Raw genomic sequence first — 21,019 nt, 5'->3', positions numbered from 1 at the left:
GGTTGTGTGTGTGTGTGTGTGTGTGTGTAGAATCTTTTTATAGAGTTTTCTACATACACAGTTGTTATCATCTGCAAGCAGATAATTTTCCTTCTTCCTTTCCAATTTCTTTTATTTCTTTTCCTTACCTCATTGCTCTGGCTAGGACTTCCAGTGCTATGCTGGTTAGAAGTTATGAGAACAGATACTCTTGCTTTGTTCCAGGTCTTAGAGGAAAAACTTTCAGTCTTTCACCATTGAGTATGATGTCCATTTTGAGTTTGTCTTATTCAGTGGTAAGAGATCTGTATAGCTTTATAATGTTGAGGTAGTTTCCTTCTGTTGCTAGTTTGCTGGGTGTTTTTATAATGAAAAGGTGTTGAATTTTGTCAGATGCCTTTTCTGCATCAATTGAGATGATCATAGGGGTTTCTATTAATATGATGTATTAATCAGTTTTCATATGTGCAACTATCATTGCATTCCAAGAATAAATCCCACTTGGTCATGATGTATACCCTTTTAATATGCTGCTGAACTCTGTTTGCTAATGTTTTGTTGAGCATTTTGCATCAGTGTTCATAAAAGATGTTGGTCTGGAGTTTCCTTTTTTTTTATGGTGTCTTTGGCTTTGGCATCAGGTTAATACTGGCTTCATAGGATGAATTTAGAAGTGCTCCCTCCTTTTCAATTTTTTGGAAAATTCTGAGGATTGATATTAGTTCTTCTTTAAATGTCTGGAAGAACTCACCAGTGAATCAATCCATCAGATCCAGGATGTTTTTTTGTGAAGTGATTTGTGATTACTAATTCAATCTCCTTACTAGTTATAGGCCTATTCAGATTTTCTATTTCCATGTAATTCAGTGTTGGTAGGTTTTGTATTTTTTAGAAATTTGTCCGTCTCATCTGTTTTCCAATTTGTTGGTGTACATTATTACTCTCTTATAATCTCTTCTATTTCTGTAGAATCAGTGGTAATATCCCCACTTTCATTTCTGATTTTAGTAATTTGGTTTTCTCTTTTTTTTCTGTAGTCAATCTATTTGGCTATTTTGTTGATCTTTTTGAAGAACCAACTTTTAGTTTCAGTAATTCTATTGTCTGTCTGTTCTCTATTTCATTTGTCTCTGCTCTAATCTTTATAATTTCCTTCTCTGCCAGCTTTGAGTTTAGTTTTTCTTATTTCCCTTGTGATTTTTTTCTTTGATTTAGTGTTCATTTAAGAGTGTTTAAATGTCACAAATTTGTGAATTTTTCACTTTTCCTTCTGTAATTGATTTCTGATTTCATCCCATTGTGGTTAGAGAAGATACTTTGTATGATATCTGTCTTTTAATTTCTGTTAAGACTTAAATTGTGGCCTAACAAATGGCCTATCCTGGAAAAATGTCCCATGTGCACTTGAGAAGAATGTGTGCTCTGTTTTGGGGTAGAATATTCTGTATCTGTCTGTTAGATCTAGTTGGTTCATTGTGTAGTTCAAGTACTCTATTTCCTTACTTATCTTCTGTCTTGTTATTTGTAGGATGTTGAAGTCTCCGACTACTGGGAAACTTTCTCACTCTTCAGTTCTCTCAATTTTTGCTTTATATATTTGATGGTCTGTTACTAGGTACATAAATGTTTATAGTTATTCTGTCTTATTGCTGTACTGAACCATTCATTAATATATGTCTTTCTTTGTATCTTATAACCTTTTTTGATTTAATGTCTGTTTTTTCTGCTGTTAGTATGGCCACGCCTGCTCTCTTTTGGTTGCTATTTGCAAGTAATGTCTTTTTCTATTTCACTTTCAATCTGCTTGTTTCTTTGGATCTCAGTTGAGTCTCTTATTGTTAGCATATAGTGCGGCCATGTGTTTTCATCCATTTTGCCAGTCTGTCTCTTTTGTGTTTAGCTGGTTTTTTTGTAGTGAAACATTTTAATTCCCCTCTCATTTCCTTTCATGTATATTCTGTAACTATTTCCTTTGTAGTTACATTTAACAGCTTAAGTTACACTTAGCATCCTAAAGTTACAACACTCTAATTTGAATTTATACCAGGTTACCTTCAGTAACATACCAAAGCTCTGTTCTGTTCCAGCTCTGTCCCACCTCTTTCAGTTATTGATGTCATAAAATTACATTTTAACATATTGTGTGTCTAAAAAATAAACTAATAATTGTTTTTGTAATGCATTAGTCTCTTAAATTATGTAGGAACAAAATGTGAATTTACAAGCCAGAGTTACAGTAAGACTGGCTTTTAGACTAATTTTTTTTTTAGTGTATTAATCTGTTAAATCATTGAGAAAACAAAGTGTGGGGTTACAAACCATTTTCACAATACTACTAGCTTTTATAATTGCCCATGTATTTAGCTTTTCTGAGGTCTTTATTTCTTCCTCTGGCTTTGAGTTACTGTCCAGTGTCCTTTCATTTCACCCTGCAGGACTCTTGAGCATTTCGTCCAGGGCAGGTCTCATATTGCAGTTAGGGTCAAGGTTCATTTTTTTGCTTATGGACATCCTCTTCTTTTAGCATCATTTATTGAAAAACTGTCTTTTCCCTACTGCGCTGTCTTGGCACCTTTGTCAGAAATCAGCTGACCATCTATTTTAGGGGGTCTTTTTGTCACCTCACTTCTGTGCCACTGATTTACATGTCTGTTCTTTCCCCAGTACCAGCCTGTCTTGATTACTGCAGCCGTATGGTAAATCTTAAAATTCAGTCACGTGAGCCCTCCAGTTCCTCAGAGTTACTCTGGTTAGTAAAGTAATGAGGAAAGTAAAATTTCTTTTTGCTCCGTATCATTTTTCCATTTAAATTTTAGAATTGGCTTGTCAGCTACTACAGAAAAAAAGCCTACTGGGATTTTGATTGGATTGCATTAAATCTATAGGTCGCTTTGGGAAAATTTGACAGCTTAATAATACTGAGTCTTCTGATGCATGAAGACAGCATCTCTCTCCGTTATTTTTGGTCTTCTCTGATTTCTGTCAGCAGTGCTTGGTCCTTTGCAGTGTGTGCATCGTGCGCTTGTAAAGCTTACCCCTCAGTGTTTCGTGTTTGTTAGTAAAACTCTAAACTGTATTGTCTTTTCAAGTTTCAATTGTATTATATAGAAATAAATTGATGTTTGCATATTGACCCTGTATCCCACAACCTTTCTAATATCACTTAATAGGGGTTTTTTGTAGATTCTTTATGATTTTCCACGCAGATGACATCTGCAGATGGAGACATTTTTACTTTTTCCTTTCTAATCTGTTTGCCTTGAATTTCTTTTTTTGTGCTTTGTTACAGGAATTTTCTGTTGTTGTACTGCATCTAATCTCGCAGTTTTAACAGACCACTAAACTCTACAGGTTACTAGGGACCTTTCACTATGATCTTTATGATATACAATTGTTTAATTCATAATAGCTTTACTTTCCATTAAAATATAACCAGATGATGGAGATGATGAAACTTTTCAGACTTAAAGCATGATGCATCTCTTAATTTTATATAGAATTTTAGAAATAAGTATGTAATTTTAGGTATCATTTTAAATGATACCACATATTTAGGAATGATACCAGAATTTTTATGATAGTGAAAAGAGTTTATCATTCATGAAATATTGAACCAGTGACCTCAGCTATTCAGTTATGATAAAAGGCCCAATCTGTCCTTTTATTAGATGTAATATTTATTAAAAATGAAACTTCATTTCTATTACTTAATCAATAGCACATTAAGCCATTTATTAATATGATGAAAGAAGGTATCACAGACCAGATATTCTCCTCCCTTGTCGTCTAGTTGACTTTTAACAACCAGGAAACAGCGGTTTAACCTGAAGTCGGTCAAGTCTGTCTGATCCTGCACTTGTAATTTTTACGAGATGCTGATAAGAACAATTAAAACTTGCAGCAAGAGAATGATTTGTAATGGCTGTTTAGCCCATCATATAAGTAAACCTATCTGGAGAAGATATATTTAATTTGCCATTAGCTAGCTATTGTTTACTCACTTAAAACAACAAGGTTTGGCACAGGTGGCGTATTGGTAAGTGTGGCAAGCAGTGCGTTGTATAATTGACGTAGGCGGGGAAGGAAGCCACTGGTGGGAATGTTCCTCTGTGGAGCCTTGTGTTTTTGTTGAAGTAGAATAGACGTATAGGAACATGCACGTCACAAGCGCGCAGCCCGGTGAATTTTCACAAACATGGGCCATTTTGTGAATGAATGTTCCTGTCACCCCCACACCAGCGTGAATACCGAAATCCGTGCTGTCAAAGGGATGTCAAAATTGAATTGCGACGATAAGGGCAGCTACAGTGGTTACATTCCTCCTGCATGCAGGGCATTGTTAAATGCTCCTATGCGTATTACCTCATTTACTCTTCAGAGTAAGTGTGAGAGAGTATTGTCTACAAATGAGAAAACCAAGAAGAGGGTTTAGAGGAGCTGCAGCAAGCTGGTTCTGCCATGTGTGGGGGGGTCACTGTGTGAGGCACCTTAGAGTCCCCCTCTCATTTCATCCCCTCGCCGGCCCTGAGTGTGGCTGCCATCCCCGTTAGCAGGTGAGAAAGCCGGGGGTTGGGAAGCTCACTTGCCCGAAGCCTGCGTTCTTAACCGCTACACCTGAAGGCTGGTATATCACTGCAGAGTGAATCACACAGATGGCCAGGGGAGAGAAAGGAGGAAGGCGGTCATCTCCAGATGGTTCGAGAGTGTGATTCTCCAAGGCTGCACCGGAGAGAAGATGGAGAAAAAGATTAGTGCTGACACAGGGCAGTGGTCTGCCTAGGCCAAAGGATGCACAGTCAACAAGATCCTTGACCGTTTTCCAATGAAGTAGTTAACGGAAACCCTCCAGAAGCTGCTGGCTTAGAACACCGTGCGCCCCTGCCTAACGAGCCCCGTGGGTCTGTGTCTGGGCTGAGGGGCAGCGAGCAGCCCGGGTCTGGCAGAGCTTTCTCATCACAGAACCATGCAGAGGTAGGGCTGGAAAGGCCCTTAGAGGTCATCACGCAGCCACCCTGTCCTCCGACAGGGAAATGGCCCGAGAGGGTGGCCGTCCTCCCCTCCCAGGCACGTGTGACTCACATACGTAACATTCCAGTAACGGCTGTTGTCTTCCTCTTGGAGTTCTTCGGAATTCCTTGAAAATCTCTAGTAAGCTTGTGCAAATTTCTTGGTTTTCTGGTTTCTGAATAACTTAGTCCTATATCAAATACTTACATTTCATGCCAAAATTATTACTAAAGCACAGTGAAGTTTTGCCTTTTTCCATTGGTAAAAGCACTCATTACTCCTGGAACTGGAGGATATTGAAAAGTTGTGGAAATTATAGAAAAATACTGTTGAACATTTTCCCTTGTAACCATGACCCCTTAACTCATCATGTCCCCAGGACCTCGCCTTGGGTATCCGTGTTCCCAGACCTAGTCCCAGAGCACTGTCCGTCCCCTGGCCTCGGGGACCTGGTCCCCTTCCTCTACCCAGATGGCTGGTGTGTCAGTACCCTCTGGCATGTTGTCAGTGACTCGGAATTTGCTTCTGTTGTCAAAATGGTGGAGTTGCCTCCCCAAAATAAAATATTCTCTACCTGACAAGTCATCCAGCCAGGGCTGCCCACTGGGCATCACCTCTAATGGACCAGAATGGGCCCTGAGGTTGATATAAAATCAGACATAGCACTTCCCCAAGACATACCTGAGGACCCAGCCAGATAGATGGTGCGCTGTCCCAGGGCCTCTGAACAAGTCTCTTTCTGAGAACCTCTTGGTGGCTGTGAGGCAGGCGCAGTGGAAAGTGGGTTTCTGTCACACCCGTCCTTCCTCCCTCCTGGGAGGTTAACACACACCCAGTGCCCATTTCACTCTGTGTCGACTGCTCTTTCCATGGTGCATTTCTCCCCTCAAACGGACCACTGATAAGAATCGGAGAGTTGCAAGTGTTGGGTGGGCCTTTGGGTGCTAGGGGTGGGGAGGCTTTTGTTTTCACTAAGAGGTGGTAAAGCATCTTTGCTTGCTTTATGTGCGACCTTTTAGAATTAGAGGATGAGTAGAAATGTGTGTTGATTTTACAGTTTATGTCTGATTTTTAAGGATGAATATTCACGGAGTTTCCTTTGTCAGAAAATTGAGTAAATGTGTGGCATTTCTGTCTAATGGTATATAGCTTTTTTTTTCCTTTCTGAACAAATACCTTGGCAGATTTACTTTAAAATAACTTAGGTTACAGAGTAAGCAGGTCTCTGTGATGGTTTTCAGAGCACCATGAACCAGTACAGGGACACCAGCTTTTGTTCCGTCCGATGGCAGTCTTTCCCAGCAAAACACAGCCGCTACTGATGTACATAATTGATCACTTTATCAACTGTGGGGAAAACAGAAGCCTTACTGAAGTAATAAAGCGTAACTTCATTGTGTCCTGAGTGTAGGGAGCAAACGTGCTGGAACGTGGCTGACAGCTTCCCGTTGCAGGGCTGATTCTGATCATGGTAATATGTACATAGCACTGGTTGTTCTCTAACTGGGTTTTTCTTTCTGCAGGCCTCTTCTGAAGAGCTGAAAGCTGCCTACCGGAGGCTGTGTATGCTGTACCATCCCTGACAAGCACAGAGACCCGGAGCTCAAATCGCAGGCCGAGCGGCTGTTTAACCTTGTTCATCAGGCTTATGAAGGTCAGTGGAGGGCTTGGCTCTATAGAAACACCCTGGCAGCAGATGCTCGATTTTTAAGAGACTTGATTTGTAGAGGAAAGAAAAAGAGAGTCCTGAGAGGTGTATAAAAGAGCTGGTTAGCTTAGTGCTTCTTACTGACAGGGTCCTTTGAAAGAGGAGTACTTTGCTTTGGAAATCAATATGTGTCCAGCAAGTAGAAAATGAGAGAGGAGGTAAAGTACTAGACCAGGATCTGAATTGCAGGGGACACTCCAGTTTTAAATTGGTTACTAGTTTTCTTCTAAAAGGAACTCTTTGAAGTAAAAGGCCAATCGCTACAGACGAGCTTTCTTTGTTCTTTTTTTGTGAGAAGATACAAAGAACATTTTTTCATCTAAAAGTGATTTTATTGGTTCTGTGGCATTCAGTTAAGGAAAAGATTCTAACAAAAGAAAGACAATGGTGGTAAGAAGCCTAATAGGAAATAGAATCAAGTAATTCAGATTTTTATACTTACATCTTTCATATTTCAGAAAGAAAATTTGTGATGTATTTGTTTATAAAATATTAAAGTCACTAGTAGGTGCAGAGTTTCTCTTGGAGATGATGAAAAAGTTCTGGAAATAGTGGTAATAAAACAACAGATGCAACACTGGGAATGAACTTAACGCCACTTACTTGTACGCTTAAACGTGGTTAAAATGATCACTTTTATGTTGTGTGTATTTTACCACGATTTTAAAAATTAAAATTAAAAAATAAAGTCACTCTTAGGATATATGCAAAATAAAGTAAGTTATTCATTCCCGAACCATTTAGTGATTTGCTCCTTAATTAGACCAAAAATTAGATTTTCTCTACAAAATAAAGACTTCTCTATGTAAACATAAAAGCATATGCTGTATTTCACTATAGTTTAACCAAAAAGTTAGATTTTAGTGACCAGTAAAACAGACTGTGGCAGGTGATATGTGTGGACAGTCAGCACTGTGTCTTCACTAAATGTGACTACTTACATGGTCTGAATAAAGCTTGACCAAAAGCTTGTTCCTTTATTGTATTCGGTTGTCTGAGCTACCCACATAGCTGGTGTGTATTGTTTTGGAGATCTGGGGAAGGGTTAACAGGAACACCCTACCAGTGCCTGTGACAATGCCGCAGCAGCAGACCTGGCCCCAGTGGTTAGCCTAAGGGAGACTGAGACGGTGAATAAATAATTCCTTATTAAATCCTAGAGAGAACTCAAGAAGTTTGGCTCCCAAGTTTCCCAGTGGTCAGCATTTCTTTCTTCCCCATTAGATTTGAATATGGATAGAGTCACTTACATCATTTTTTAATTAGGTTTAAAAATATATGAGATGTCTCAGAAGAGAAAAGATTCGAAGGTCTTGAACAGAAACTGGCCCAGTAGAGGAGGAGGATAAAGCCTGCTAGCTGTACAGATGTTCAACTTCGGTTTGGATAGCCTTTGAAAGCTCTCGCCCTTATTGAAAAGTCTTTTACTAATGTGCTTTAGGTGATACGGCCAACGCCATAGTGGCAGGTGTTTGTGTCTTTTAACATGATTTACAAATAAAGAAGAGAGGTGAAAAGAAGAGAAAAAGCCCGCCCAGGCTGTTACAGGAGTTAGTGCAACTCTATAGAGTAAATAATAAGTCAGATTTTTCTAGTCAGAGCCTGTCTCTAGCTTTATGTTAGGCTTCTTTCAGAAACTGTGATTAACTCTCTCAAGCCAAGGTACTTTTTAGACTGCAGTGAAAAATAACTAAGTTTTTTAAAAGCGATTGTCTTTAGTGATGCAGGGTCAGTGCAGCTTCCTACAAGGTGCACCTCACAACGAAGAGCATCTTGGACATGAAAAATCCAACGTTTCTCATTTGTAGTCACCTTTAAGCACGTGCTAGATTGGATCTGAAGGGCAGATAAGAGGAAAGATGCGTAGGGAAAGAGGGTCTCCAGGAAGAGTGTGGTCGGACGAAGAAGAACAGAAGGAGGTGGGCTCGCCCGCTGGTGCCGTGTCAGGACTGAAAGGTGAGTTTTGTGCTTTGTAAACATGTTTGATTTTTCGTTTGCAGTGCTCAGTGACCCCCAGACCAGGGCCATCTATGACATCTATGGCAAGAGAGGACTGGAAATGGAAGGGTGGGAGGTAAGAGAAACTGTGTCTGGTGTCCCGGTCAAGTCCTTAAACAGCCTCAAAACGACAACCCCCAAATTCCGCATCCTGTGATAATGCTTTCGAGACTATTTGAAGACGTCAGAGTCCCCTTCTTACCTTCATTTTTGGTTTAAGGGATTGAGTTCTCCACTTAGCTTTGTGAACTTGGGACAGTCAGTCATCCAGCTTGTCTGTTTCCTAACCTCTGTCAAGTGACTAGTAAGAGGGATGGACTAGACCAGTAACTTCTACCCTCGGGGAGGGAGCGGGCCAGTCAGGGGGTGATGGAGGATGGTTTCTGCGAGGGTACAGTTCCGTCTGCACACAGACCTCCTTCTACCCTCCAGGGTTCTGAGCCTTACTCCCCACCCGCGGTCATAACTGCACTCAGGGAGTGTTCATTAGTACTGTGTTGTGCACGTGAGCAAAATGGAAGCCGGAAAGTTGAGGACTGCTGGATTAAAACTGTCTGCACTGACCCTTCTGTCTCTAATGCGCTATAATATTAGAACGTTACCAATACAGTGAGCAAAATGAAATAGATAGCAAGTACCCGTGAAATAGGCTGCCCTGGGCTCCCGTACCATGCAAGGACAAGCGCTGAAATTCAGAAGGTGCCATTTCTTTCACTCTGCCACTGAGTAGTCTTAGAGCCTTGGGCAAGTCGTTTGCTTTGTGCTTCCATGTTATCTGAAAAATGACATGTGGATCAAGTAGAAAAATTAATATGAAAATTAGTTGTAAAATTCTGTATTGCTATAAGAACATATAGGTGTTGTTGCTTAATTTCATTAAAGAAACTTGGCTCTGGTGCCCAAGAAATGTTGGCAGGCTATTAACATTAAATTAACTCTCATTGAGTTATTTTTTCCTCATCCTGTAAGATTCCCTTTGAAGCTCTTTTAGTATTTGATCTCCAGCCTGTATGCCTGTCTCTTCTGATTCTAGTATGAAAACCTTCTAGAGGCCTTTGGGTACGCACTGCAAGGGGAGTGAAGTGGGCTTCTCTTCCCCTTTGCGCCACTGCTTAGCTTCGGTGACTGTGGGCCGTTTTCAGCCTGCAGCCTAGTTCTGGTTGCCCGCACAATGCATTGTAGTTTGCTGACATTTAAAACTTGGGAGGTTTTGCATGCAAATCCAGTCTTTTATCTCCTCTGGAAAAATCAGAATATCTGGTAACGCTGTACCTGTGTTCTCCTCTGAGGCAACAATCTGAGGTGCCCCTGCAGTTGGACTGGACGTGCTGTCCAGTTTTCCCCACCCCTGCCACTCCCTCTAGTGTCACCATCGGCCCTCCACCCATCTGTATGTCCCCTTGCTTCCAGTGGGCATTTGGTTTCTGGCCTTCGGCTCAATGAAAACAGCAGTGCGTCACATCACATTAGTTCATTGCAGCAAAGCATTAGGTCTAATGGCTTAGGATTTTTTCCATCGAAAAAGGAAAACAGAATCTTGTTGTTTGTTTTAAATTTCTCCTCATACCTTATACCCCACAGTAAAACTCTCTTGTTTTTTGAAAACTTGGGTTGACTACAGTTTTTATGGCAGCAGTCAGGGCCACTGAAAAGCTGTAGGCCTCTGTTACGTATCCCCACCTCAGGGTCTGGGTTTTTCATTCCCAGCAGCATTCTCCCAACTCAGTGGAGCAGTGGGGTAGCCTCTTCCTGGCAAAATATTGCATGGTTTCCTATGACAAACCGAATTATCTCCCCACTGGAAAGAAAGAAAAGCCACACACACAGTAGTGATTATAAAAGTGTGTAGACAATCCCAGATGGTGAATGGATAAGCTTTCATATTCATAGTTTTTAGTAAACTATTTGAAGCTAATCAGGCTCTCACCCGTCAGAGCTGGCTTTTCTTTCAATGATACCAAGACTTCACTGACGATAACAACGCCTCGAAGGTGGACTGCGCGAAGGTCCCTCCGCTGATCCTTACTCGGAGACTTGTCGGAGCCTGACGCACAACAGCCCGTTGTTCCTCCTGTGAAGGAAGAGTCTCGCTGAAGTTGAGAGCCTTTGATGGCGCTGACACCAGCATTCCCTCAAGGAGTTCCTGCCGCCGGTGGCTCGTTCCATATGAGGATTCTCCTTTTCAGTCGTAGCGTCCACCCCAGAGAGGATGCCGTGTTCCCTTCATCCTATTGCTCTGCTGCTAGTATTTGTAGACTATTCAACTTTTCCAGTTGTCAACTGGTATCCATTTGCCACATATCTGTTAGTCTCAACATACCTGTAGTCAGTGAGGGGTGATGGGCACAGTTAAAACCCCTGGTGTCTAGGACGCCTTTAATCCAAAGATGTCAAAGCAGCCCCAGACATGGTGGTCACTCCCTGTCCCAGCAGTGACATCATCCCCTTTCTCCTGGTGGATGCTGGGGATGAAATTGAGCTTTCGTAGGCTGCATTAAATATTGGCCTTGTTTTCAGTCATTAGGTAGGTTTTTGGTCTTTGTTTTTTTTCTTTTTCCTTTTTTTTTTTTTAACCTTTAAGAGACTTTGTCGCTCTCTGGCAGGATTCCCAAGGAACGAGACACACCCCATTCCCGATTTGTAACACCAGCCATTTTCGCTCTCCAAGCTGGTTAGCGGTGTTTGCGCAGATACCCGTCATGAAAGTGAAATTGCTCCGTCCTCCAGAATGACAAAAAGCCCGCTTTGAGCTGTGACTGCTTGGACAGTATTGAATCTGGTAACAGCCCCCAGGCGGAGTGGGAACCACACAACTCAGACGGCACGTTCAGATGTCGGAGCACATTTAGAGGAGCAGCCATTGGCCTGAACCTTCCACACTCTAATTTTTGTCTGCAGTCCTTTACATTTATCCGTACTTCACTTTTCCCTGTCTCTTTGACATTCTTCTTACAGTGCCGAAGAAACTCAGCCTGCATTAAGAGCTGTAATATGGTCAACATCGTGAAAACAAAGACAGAAACTCACAGATTGGAGGGGACTAACAAGACATGGTGACTAAATGTGAGCCTGGATCCTAGGTTGCTCCTGGAACAAGAGAGTGATGTTGGTAGAAAGACTAGTGAAATCTCAAACATACTATGTCCGTTTCTTAGGCTTGCAGGTGTGCGTTCCGAGGGTGTGTAAGATGTTAGCATTGGAGGAGGCTGGGTGACGGCTATACAAGAACTTTCTCTACTGCCTTTGTAACTTCTCTAAGTTCTAAATAATTTTCTAAAGTTATTCCAAAATTGAAAGTTGACTAGAATCATAGAATTTTCAAAACCGACGCCACCTCAGGACTCGTGTAGTTTTAATCCCCCTCTTTTTTAGGGGGAAACTGAAGCTTAGAGAGTGAAGTGACTTACCTGAGGCCCCTCCAGGAGGCTCCAGCTAGTGCCCGAGAGCCGAGGTCTCTGTCCCCTTCCCACTGTGCACCTGCTTTCAGAGATCTCTGTATTCCCCTCTCCACAGTAAGTCTTCCTGGCCAGCGCAGGGATGGGCCTGGCTGGTACATGGTCAGGGTGGACAGTGCAGGTGTTGGCTTCGTGGGCTGCATGTGATACACTCTGTTGATGAAAAACATGGCAAACATCTAGCACTTACCAACTGTGGTGCATTTTAGGGTGCTGCGTCCCTGGATGCGCGTATCTGAGAGTTACTGAGATGGGGGAAGTGACTTGCAGCTGGCTCGGCCTTCTTCCATTCTCCATCGTCACGTACTCTGTGTGAAGAAGGGTGTGAATGCTAAAGGCCATCGGGGGGCCCGCAGGAGGTAGAATGAGGTGCCCTGCTGAGTTCCTCACAGCTCTAGAAGGGCCAGCCATTTTGACTTTGCAGTTAGCTCTGATTATGCACCAGCTGTTTGCAGAACCTCTGTAAAGCATGACTAAAAATGAGATGGCTGAACACCCTTGGAATATTTGCCTCTTCATCCTATGACAGAATGAGGGGGAGAGAAAGTAATTTGCGGCTACTAATTCAATCTGCAAAGGTCAGAAAGCTAAAATTCCTGAAAGCAAATCTTGTTCTGCTCCAGCCCTTGCAGAGCCTGGTGCTGTCCAGCCTTTTGGATTTCCTGCAGAGTTCGGGTCTAGGATTTTAACTCTTGGAATCTGTTTATTTTAAAAAAAGAAAATCCGTATGGAGCGAATTCATGGAGTCTGTGTCACTGGTTAAAGTTATGGCTAATCAAACTTCTGTTTAACCTGCACCCTTAACACTAGCATCCTTTAGACAGACCATTGGTATGAAATCTTTTCATCCAGGTGGAGCAGCCTGACTGATTGCTCCGGGCCCTGAGGAAGAAGCACTTGCCGTCCAGACCCCAGACCCTCCTCGTCCTTAGTAATGAGTCACTCGGGTCACCACTGACCGAGGTCCAGATAAGTTGTGGTTCCACAGTCACCAGTCCACTGAATTGGGGTCTAAGAGTCACAAACAGTTTTTAAAGTATTTAAAATCATTTTTTTCTTGATCTTCAAGGTTAGATGGATTTGCTGATTTCCTACGTTTCCCTGAAGTTCTTTTATTTTTATTTTCTTTTGATGAAGGGAAGGGCTGACAGGGATTGAGAAGATAATGGAAACTTTGAAAAACTCTGCTGACTTTTGTTCAGTCCAAGATGGGGATCTTTGGGGAAGCGAAAGCGCCGTGAATAGGTGCACACAGTGTCTTTAAGAACCATCGTCGTGAGCGCGCCGTACCAGTTCTGGAACTGGGGGTGTTTTTGTGAGGTCACAGAGCAATCGTTGTCACGTCATTTGGACTTCCAGTCTGTTCTTGGATTATTTTAGCAGTGTTTTTATTTTAAAACTTCCTTTAAAAGAAGTACCCCCCCTTTTGGTAATTAACAATCCACATGGGTTGATTAGAGGAGAAATTGCTTTCATTCCTTTTCTGTTTGCGTGCTGAAAGTGGTAGGGAACAAATTTCTGTTTTTTCGGACAGGCCAAAATTTTATATTTATTTTTCTGTATTGCTGAATAATAAAATCAAGTTGCACAGAACCTATAATATGAGCTCATTTATTTTAATGTATGCATTCATGCATGCGCGTGGAAGATTTTTAGAAAGACGTGTAAAAAGCCGAACGTTAGCCTGTGAGAAAGGCGTGTGGGTGGGGAGGGAGGATTGCACTTTTTTTTTTGAAACTGTACTTTTGTACTTCTTTTCTTTCTGTACTATTTTGACTTTTGCTGTATTTAAGTGGTTTTTTTAAAATAATTTTTAAAACTTGTGATTTCCAACAGTGTTTTCTCGCCTCACCCACCTTTGTAGCTGTTCTTTGAGCAGCCTCTTAGGACTCCCTATGTTTCTCCCGCTTGATAACGGGGTCTGCTTTTTGGCCTTTGTCTCCCGTCTCACACCAATAACTTTGGTCATATCTGTCCTACGCCCACTGCCTGCATTTCTCTCCAGCTTTGGTACTTGAGGCTCTTGGGAATCAGGTGGTGGGGTTTCCTCTCACAGGTGTGGTACCCGAGGCCCCTGTGGCCCTTCCCTGCCTGTTTGCAGTCTCAACTAGACTGCCTTGCTTTCATGACGAAAGAGGCTGAGATACAATGCCTTATCTCCTCATAGATCAGGCATCCTTGTGCATCTCCGAGGACAAGCGCGGTCTGCTGTTTGGTACCCAAGTAGTGTTTACACTCAGGTATAGCTGACATCATACATGCAAAGGTTCCTTTCAGACTGTAGGAGGCAGAGTCCCCTGACTCTGAGAACACCCATACCTCATGGCTTAAGATCCCTTGGCCCGAGAAGCTCAAAGGGCACCTCTGATGGTGGCCCCAGCACAAGAGGGAGACATGCCAGTACTGTCACCGACGGCCTCGTGTTAACATTTTTCAGCATGTTAGCTGGGACTCATTAGGAACTTAAACTGTGACACTTAAGATGACGTTTTCTTTGTAAGATTCCTGCAGACTTGGAGATAAGTTACTAAAATGAAGAAAGTAAGACTTCAGTTTCTGGAGTACTGAGGGATGGCACGGCCTTGGGAATGACCAGGCCTGACAGTGAACCTCAGGTCACCAGGGACCAGGCGTCTGATGGGGGGAGGCCGGCGGTCCCCGGGGCAGCACTTAGTTAATGACGTCAGCTCTTGTGCATTTCCCTCACTTTCTGGGTACTTAACCATCTTCTCCTCTTGATTCTGCCTGCAGGTTGTGGAGAGGAGGAGGACTCCAGCCGAAATCAGGGAAGAGTTTGAGCGGCTGCAGAGGGAGAGGGAGGAGAGGCGGCTGCAGCAGCGAACCAACCCCAAGGTGAGCCCGGCCAGTTCGAGAGGGAGCTGTCGCAAGGCTCCATCACCAGAAGGCAGGTCTTAAACAATCAGTGCTGGTGGCTCTTTCAAGTAATGGCGTACAAAACTGGGCAGGTCAGCATGCTGACTGCATCTCACAGTGGCGTCTGTCTGGAAAGCCGTCAGCAGAGCTGCAGCTGATGACCAGGAGCGAGGGCACCTGGGGAACTTCCCAAGCAGAAACACAGGCCGCTCTCTGAGACCTTTCCTGGTAATCATGCTGCCAGGCCCTCAACACTTGAAGATCATTTAGAGGTCTGTGCTGGGGAAAGGACAGCCACCTGCCCACGCATGGAGGTCACAGGACCCCTTGCACACCAGTCAGGATTCAGAGAACAGGTGATGCAGAGGGCTGGGGACGTTTCCAGACTGCATTAAGTGGGGGCCCATGCTTTTATCACCCCAGGACAAGGGTGCCACGATGACCAGTCACCAGGCTGTTTCTGTGGCGCGTGGCAGCGAAGTGACTGTTGTTAACTACCACTCGAGTCCCCGGTGGAGCTCGAGGCGTCCCAGGCTATGCAGCGCAGGCTCCGTCAGAGACCCACCTGAGCCTGAAAGAGGCTTTTCGGTCCGGGTGTGATACTGTCCCTTTGACTTGTTGGGGAAGCCAGTTGTTCTGCGTGTGTGTCACGGCCCTGCGACAAACAGGACACCTCAGTCCATTTGAGGTGCCAGGTATACTGAACGAGGCTTGTTGTCCTGTTCAGCTGTGTTTAGTAAGGGAACTCGGAGCCGGCTCCATCAGTGTGGCCAGGATGGCCTGTCAGGCAGCCTGGAAAAGAGCAGATGCTAGCTTACAGATGGGAAACATGATGTTAGGAACTTCTGGTCAAATACATTCTAGAAATTGATTTTTTTAAGACCCCTACAGTATTTAAAGGCCCATATATTGAGAACACTCCCATCCCTTTGAATCGTACTCTTCAAAGTATATTTGTAAATGCCGAAACCTCTCCTTTCCATCCACCCTCCCCTTCAGCAGAGGACGGCTTAAGTAGGGCAGTTCACTTTTGGTCAGTCGGAAGCAGAGACTTGAAACACTGGCTGAACCGAGTCAGGGGTGTGAGGCGTTGAGAGAGCTGAAAATCTCCGAGGCGCCCTGACCTGTGCTAGTGGACTCCCTCCTTGGGTGTCCCAGCCAGTGCACTGGAGGAGGTCTGGTTAAAGGCCTGTGTCGGCAGATGGAGGTGGGGGGTGGGGAGGTGGGGCGGGAGCCTGCGAGAGCAGGCTGGCTGTTGCTGGGGTGCCTTTGCTTTGCTGGCTGAAGTTTTGCTGCATTCAGAGCAATGAGGGGGAAAGGGAACTCACAGTGAGCCTCTGTGTCCTGTGGTAAAATTGGCATCTGGGTGTGCGCGGTGATTGCTTATTGGGATTCTATGGAAATGTGTCTCCAGGCCATGTTTCTGTGGAGTGAGGGAGCACAGCTGTGACCGTTTCACACCGGCACACAAGATTGTAAAATTCCCAATACTTTACTTGCATAAACTGCCTCCAAAGAAATAAGACATTTTGTAACCAGAAACGCCAAGTGGTAAACAGATGTTGGCTGTGCAGCACTTTGAGGAGAGGTTTTGAGCTGGATCTTTCATTCCATTTCCGAGTGTTTTGCTTTGCAAGATGAGCAGAAAGGCTTGGAATCGCCTCATCCTCAGAAGAAAGGGATGATCTCTTGTAAGAAGACCACAGGGAGAAGGACGCTTTTGATGACCTTGGGGCTTGGCGCTGGACTGTCACCCGGACCCCCGCAGAGGACCACAGCTTGTGGGGATGGGCAGCTTTGTTAGCATTTGTGGTACCGCCACCTGAAACTTGGGTGCGATTTCTCCACGTTCATCACTAAGAGTTCACTGGGTGGGAACCTTCCAGTAGGAGTACCTACCACGAACAGGCAGGAAGGCGGGGGGTGGGGAACTGGCTCTGACACAGCGACGCGGGACGCAGCGCTCACCATGGGACCCACACGTGGTTTTGTCATTCCTAGAATGAGGGCGTGTATTCTAAGCACCATGCCAAGCTGTTAAATGATTGAAAGAATTTGAAATACATGGGAATTTATTAGAGAAAGACAAGCCTGCCCTGTAAGTGCCAAGTGGTGCGAGTAGCAAGGGGGAGTTAGGAACTAAATCTGACTTCAAGTCTCATACAGCCCTGCGTGGGGAGGACTTGGCTTGATGGGGTGATTCCTGCCGGTTGTGGCTGGGTCTTGGTCTGTCCATTGGGTTTTGGAAACGGCTCTCTGCCAGGACCGCCCACCTGCTCCTGTGCTGAGGCCATGCCGCGTCAGTGTGGCCACCCGCTCCTTGTGAGAGGTGCTGTGGACAGCACTGCAGAGCCCCCAGCCCTCCCAGCTCTAGCCAGTGGGATGCAGGCAAGCACACGGCACTCACAGACGCCTGAGGCAGCGGAGAGGGCCCTGGACTCCACCCTCCAGTTCTGTGTCCTGGGTCAGGTCATTCCTCCAGCCCCAGCTCGGTCTCTCCCTGTGTGAAAGGGGCTGTTTGCCATGAGCCCCAGTGCTTGGGGTCAGATCCTCAGACCCCAGCATCCTTAGTTTAATTGCCTGTTTTCTGTCTTTAGGACCTTGGGGAATAAATCCCTCTGGAAAGCACCAAGTTCAGGTCACTGGGGTCCTGGCATCTGCCTCCAGGGACCTCCTCACTGGGCGGATGGGGGAGGGAACTTACGACTGGGCAGATGATGCAGTTCGTCTGCCTCCCAAGGACTGTGTGTGACCACGCTGGTCTCTGAGATCTCTACTTCACTTGCATAATCCGTCTTCATTTCTTGCCTTTTAGAGGCTAAGATCATACGATAGTGTTGTTCTGTGCCATGTTCACTTCATATTGATTATTGTAACTCCTTTCTCTTGTCAGTACCCGTGAATCTCTCTCTGTGGATGGCAGCCAGTTTAGGAGGCAGGCTGTTCACTGCCTTCTGTATGAGCTTGCCTGCATCCCACGAGAAGCAGGGCGTTGAGCTGAGTTTTGTTCAGGGGGCTTCGTTGTCTCACTCAGAGAGTATCCACTCCTTTCTTTTTGACCCTGTTCCATCAGAGTGTCAGGGAGGTTGTTACTGGATTCCCTGGACCATTCCGTTCTCCATTCACCGTACAGAGGTTGGCATAAACTCCCTGGTAAGAAGACCCTCTTTCTGATTTTAGAAAGGTCATCCTATCAGTGTGGTTCGTGTAATAGCTTAAAAACACAATTCAAAAGAAAATTTCTTTTGTACAGCACAGGGAACTATATTCAATATCTTGTAATAACCTTTAATGAAAAAGAATATGAAAACGAATATATGTGTGTATATGCATGACTGGGACACGGTGCTGTACCCTAGAAGTTGACACATTGTAACTGACTGTACTTCTATAAAAAAGAAAAAAAAATACAGTTCAGCTTTATCAGGGAAAAAAATGTTAAATACTATATTAATGAAGACATATAACCATAATCCCAAAATGTTTTCATAAAAAGGTATGAGTACATTACTCAATTATTTTTAAAGGCGTTTTTGAAAGATTTGTTTGGGTTGCTATGTCTAATGATTATAGCCATCGGAATGAGCCAGTGGTTATGGCTTCAGTCTGTTCTCTGAAGTGATTCTGATGTTGTAAACTGACTTGACTCGGCTGACAGGATCATCGTGCTGAAGAAAAGCTGTCTTAACCCATGTGTTTGCTATGCTGGATGGCAGAGGGGCACTTTACCGTGTGCAGAAATGGTCTGCTGTTGAAATGAGAAGGCTGTTTGCAAGGGTACTGGCTGGAGGGCTGTCCCTCCGCCCTGTCAGCCCAGGGTTTTACACGGCATCAGAAATAAAGGCTACTGTGGAGAGATGTGGTGGGTGTGGGCGGGGAGGGGAGGGAGGCTGGGACCGAGTTATTCTTAGACACCCTGATAAATTTGAGTTTGATCCTCTGTAAAACTGGAGAACCCAGGTTCTGACCTTCATCTCAGATAGGATGGTTCTGGGGAGACTGTCTCACAGAAGCCACCATGGGTTCATCAGCTGTAAAATGGGCAAATTTCACATCACCTCCCACCATAATTGCCTCTCTTGGTGGAATTTTCAATTAATAAATAGTTATTGTTGAGATTGCCTTGACAGAAATTTCTCACATTATCTTTATGGCCAGATAAAGGAATATAAACACAAAAATATTCAGAATGAAACATTCTTTGCCAGATGAAAAACTGAGTCTGCTCAGAGAGGGTTGATTAATGCATTGTTTCCAACCTGAGAAGCTTTTCATCATGCAGGAGAAAGGCTCTGACTTGACATCCTCAGAATTTCTATGAATGACATCAGTGGGGATGCGTTTGTCACATTCACAGGTGACCCAAGGTGGAAGGACAAAATCGGGATTCTAAACGAGCCCAGTGAGGCAGAATGGAAGGGGTGAAGGTGCTCGCTGAGTGAGATAAGGGGAACTAGGGAAATGATGGTCTTTAATTGACTCGCTGGCTTAAGATTGGCAACAAGGAACAGAACCAACAGCAAGAAGACGACTTGGACTTGGCTTAAGGAACATGGGACAAGGCAGGGGCTGGGGGTTAATGGAGACTGCACTTTCATCCACACAGTGTGGCAGCAGGCTGCGGTGGGATACGTAATGCCGGTAACATGAGTTCCCCAGGCTGCTCCCCGGGTGCGGGCTGGCAGGGAGCACTCCCGGAGGCTGGGCCCCATCCCTCCTCCTCCAGGCCCTGCCTGTGGGTAACAGTTTCATCTGGTTATGTTGGGTCCTCCTGATCAAGGAACATCTGAGACTTAAGGACGTGAGAAGTCTGATAATTTTTATGCATATAAGACCTTGTTGAGATATTAATAGTTTAAAAGCCTCTAGTTTCAAAGTCTAAAGTGTGGGAATTTTTTCATTTTGTGTGTCTGTGTCCAAGTAATATGTGTAAATAGTTTAGAAAGTCAAATAGTTACTGAGCTTATTTTTAAAAAAACAAAACAAAACAGTTGTCTCTCCCCACCCTCCTCTTAGGCTCCTGACTCCTGTTCCCCAGAGGCGGCCACTCCTACCTCTCTGAGCTCGCTCTTCTGACATTTCCTAGGTATTTCTAAGTTGCAAATTTGCACTGTGCTGTTTTTTTCAGTTTTAGTAACTATCTGTTGACCTTCTGCCAGAAAAAAATAAGGAAACAGTTCTCTCACACAACACTTTTTTTCAGTTCACCTAATGTAATTATAATGCCCCTTAGGATTAAATTAATGTTCACTGTATAAATACTCACTTGAGCCAGATAGCAGTCTAAGATTGCCTGACTTTTCTTAGTGCTCTTTTTACTCCATAAAGTTAGTGATGGTCTTGTTGGTTCCCCTGATTAGTTTTCTATAAACCCATCAGACACCATCTGTCTGTCACTCTCATTTTGCTGTTGTGGCATCCATCTGGAGCCCTCCTTCATCGTCCACCCCAGTCCAGTCTAGACTCTGCTTTCAGGCCTGCTATCCAGCTGTGGCCTCAGGACTTTCCTCATCCACTTCCTAGGAGGGCCTTTTTGTTGTTTCATTCAACAAACTGGTACCAGGTGCCAACTGTGAGAGGCGCTGTTAGACGCTGAGCAGAACAGCCCCTTCCCGTGGAGTTTGGATTCCCTCCAGCTCTTTCCTTGGTGGACTCCTGCACCCTCCTCTTTTTTGGTTTATCTCTGTTTGTAGAGAGAACACATTCCCCGGTAGCTCATTTACAAAAGATGTCTAAAAGGCAAATGTCTTTTTCCTTTTATTCCCATTCTGTTGTCTTTTAAAAGAAAAAATTAGTCATTGATAATTTTATTTATATGTATACATGCGGACACACATCCATACATATATGGAAAAGAGCATGTGTAACATATAAAGTGTAACATAGTAATAAACACCTAGGAACCCACTGCCTGATCCCAAAACAAGAATATTGCCCATAACTTGCATTCATTTCCACATTTCTCTCCTTTTCCATCTCCCTGCCAGAAAGGAGCACA

The 21,019-nt window shown here is 44.1% G+C and overlaps 1 protein-coding gene across 1 annotated transcript in view; it reads left to right on the top strand.

Moving 5' to 3' along the window:
* Positions 1-21,019, top strand: part of DNAJC11 (DnaJ heat shock protein family (Hsp40) member C11) — a 65,619-nt gene that overhangs the window by 16,152 nt on the left and 28,448 nt on the right. The window contains 4 exon segments of the mRNA XM_032495091.1: positions 6,510-6,563; positions 6,565-6,640; positions 8,695-8,768; positions 14,899-15,000. Of these exon segments, the coding sequence (XP_032350982.1) occupies positions 6,510-6,563; positions 6,565-6,640; positions 8,695-8,768; positions 14,899-15,000 (306 nt within the window).

Source organism: Camelus ferus, chromosome 13 (assembly GCF_009834535.1).
Source record: "Camelus ferus isolate YT-003-E chromosome 13, BCGSAC_Cfer_1.0, whole genome shotgun sequence".
Taxonomy (NCBI): Eukaryota; Metazoa; Chordata; class Mammalia; order Artiodactyla; family Camelidae; genus Camelus; species Camelus ferus.
The sequence above is the reverse complement of the archived record's forward strand: the minus strand, read 5'-3'. Positions and strand labels throughout refer to the sequence as shown.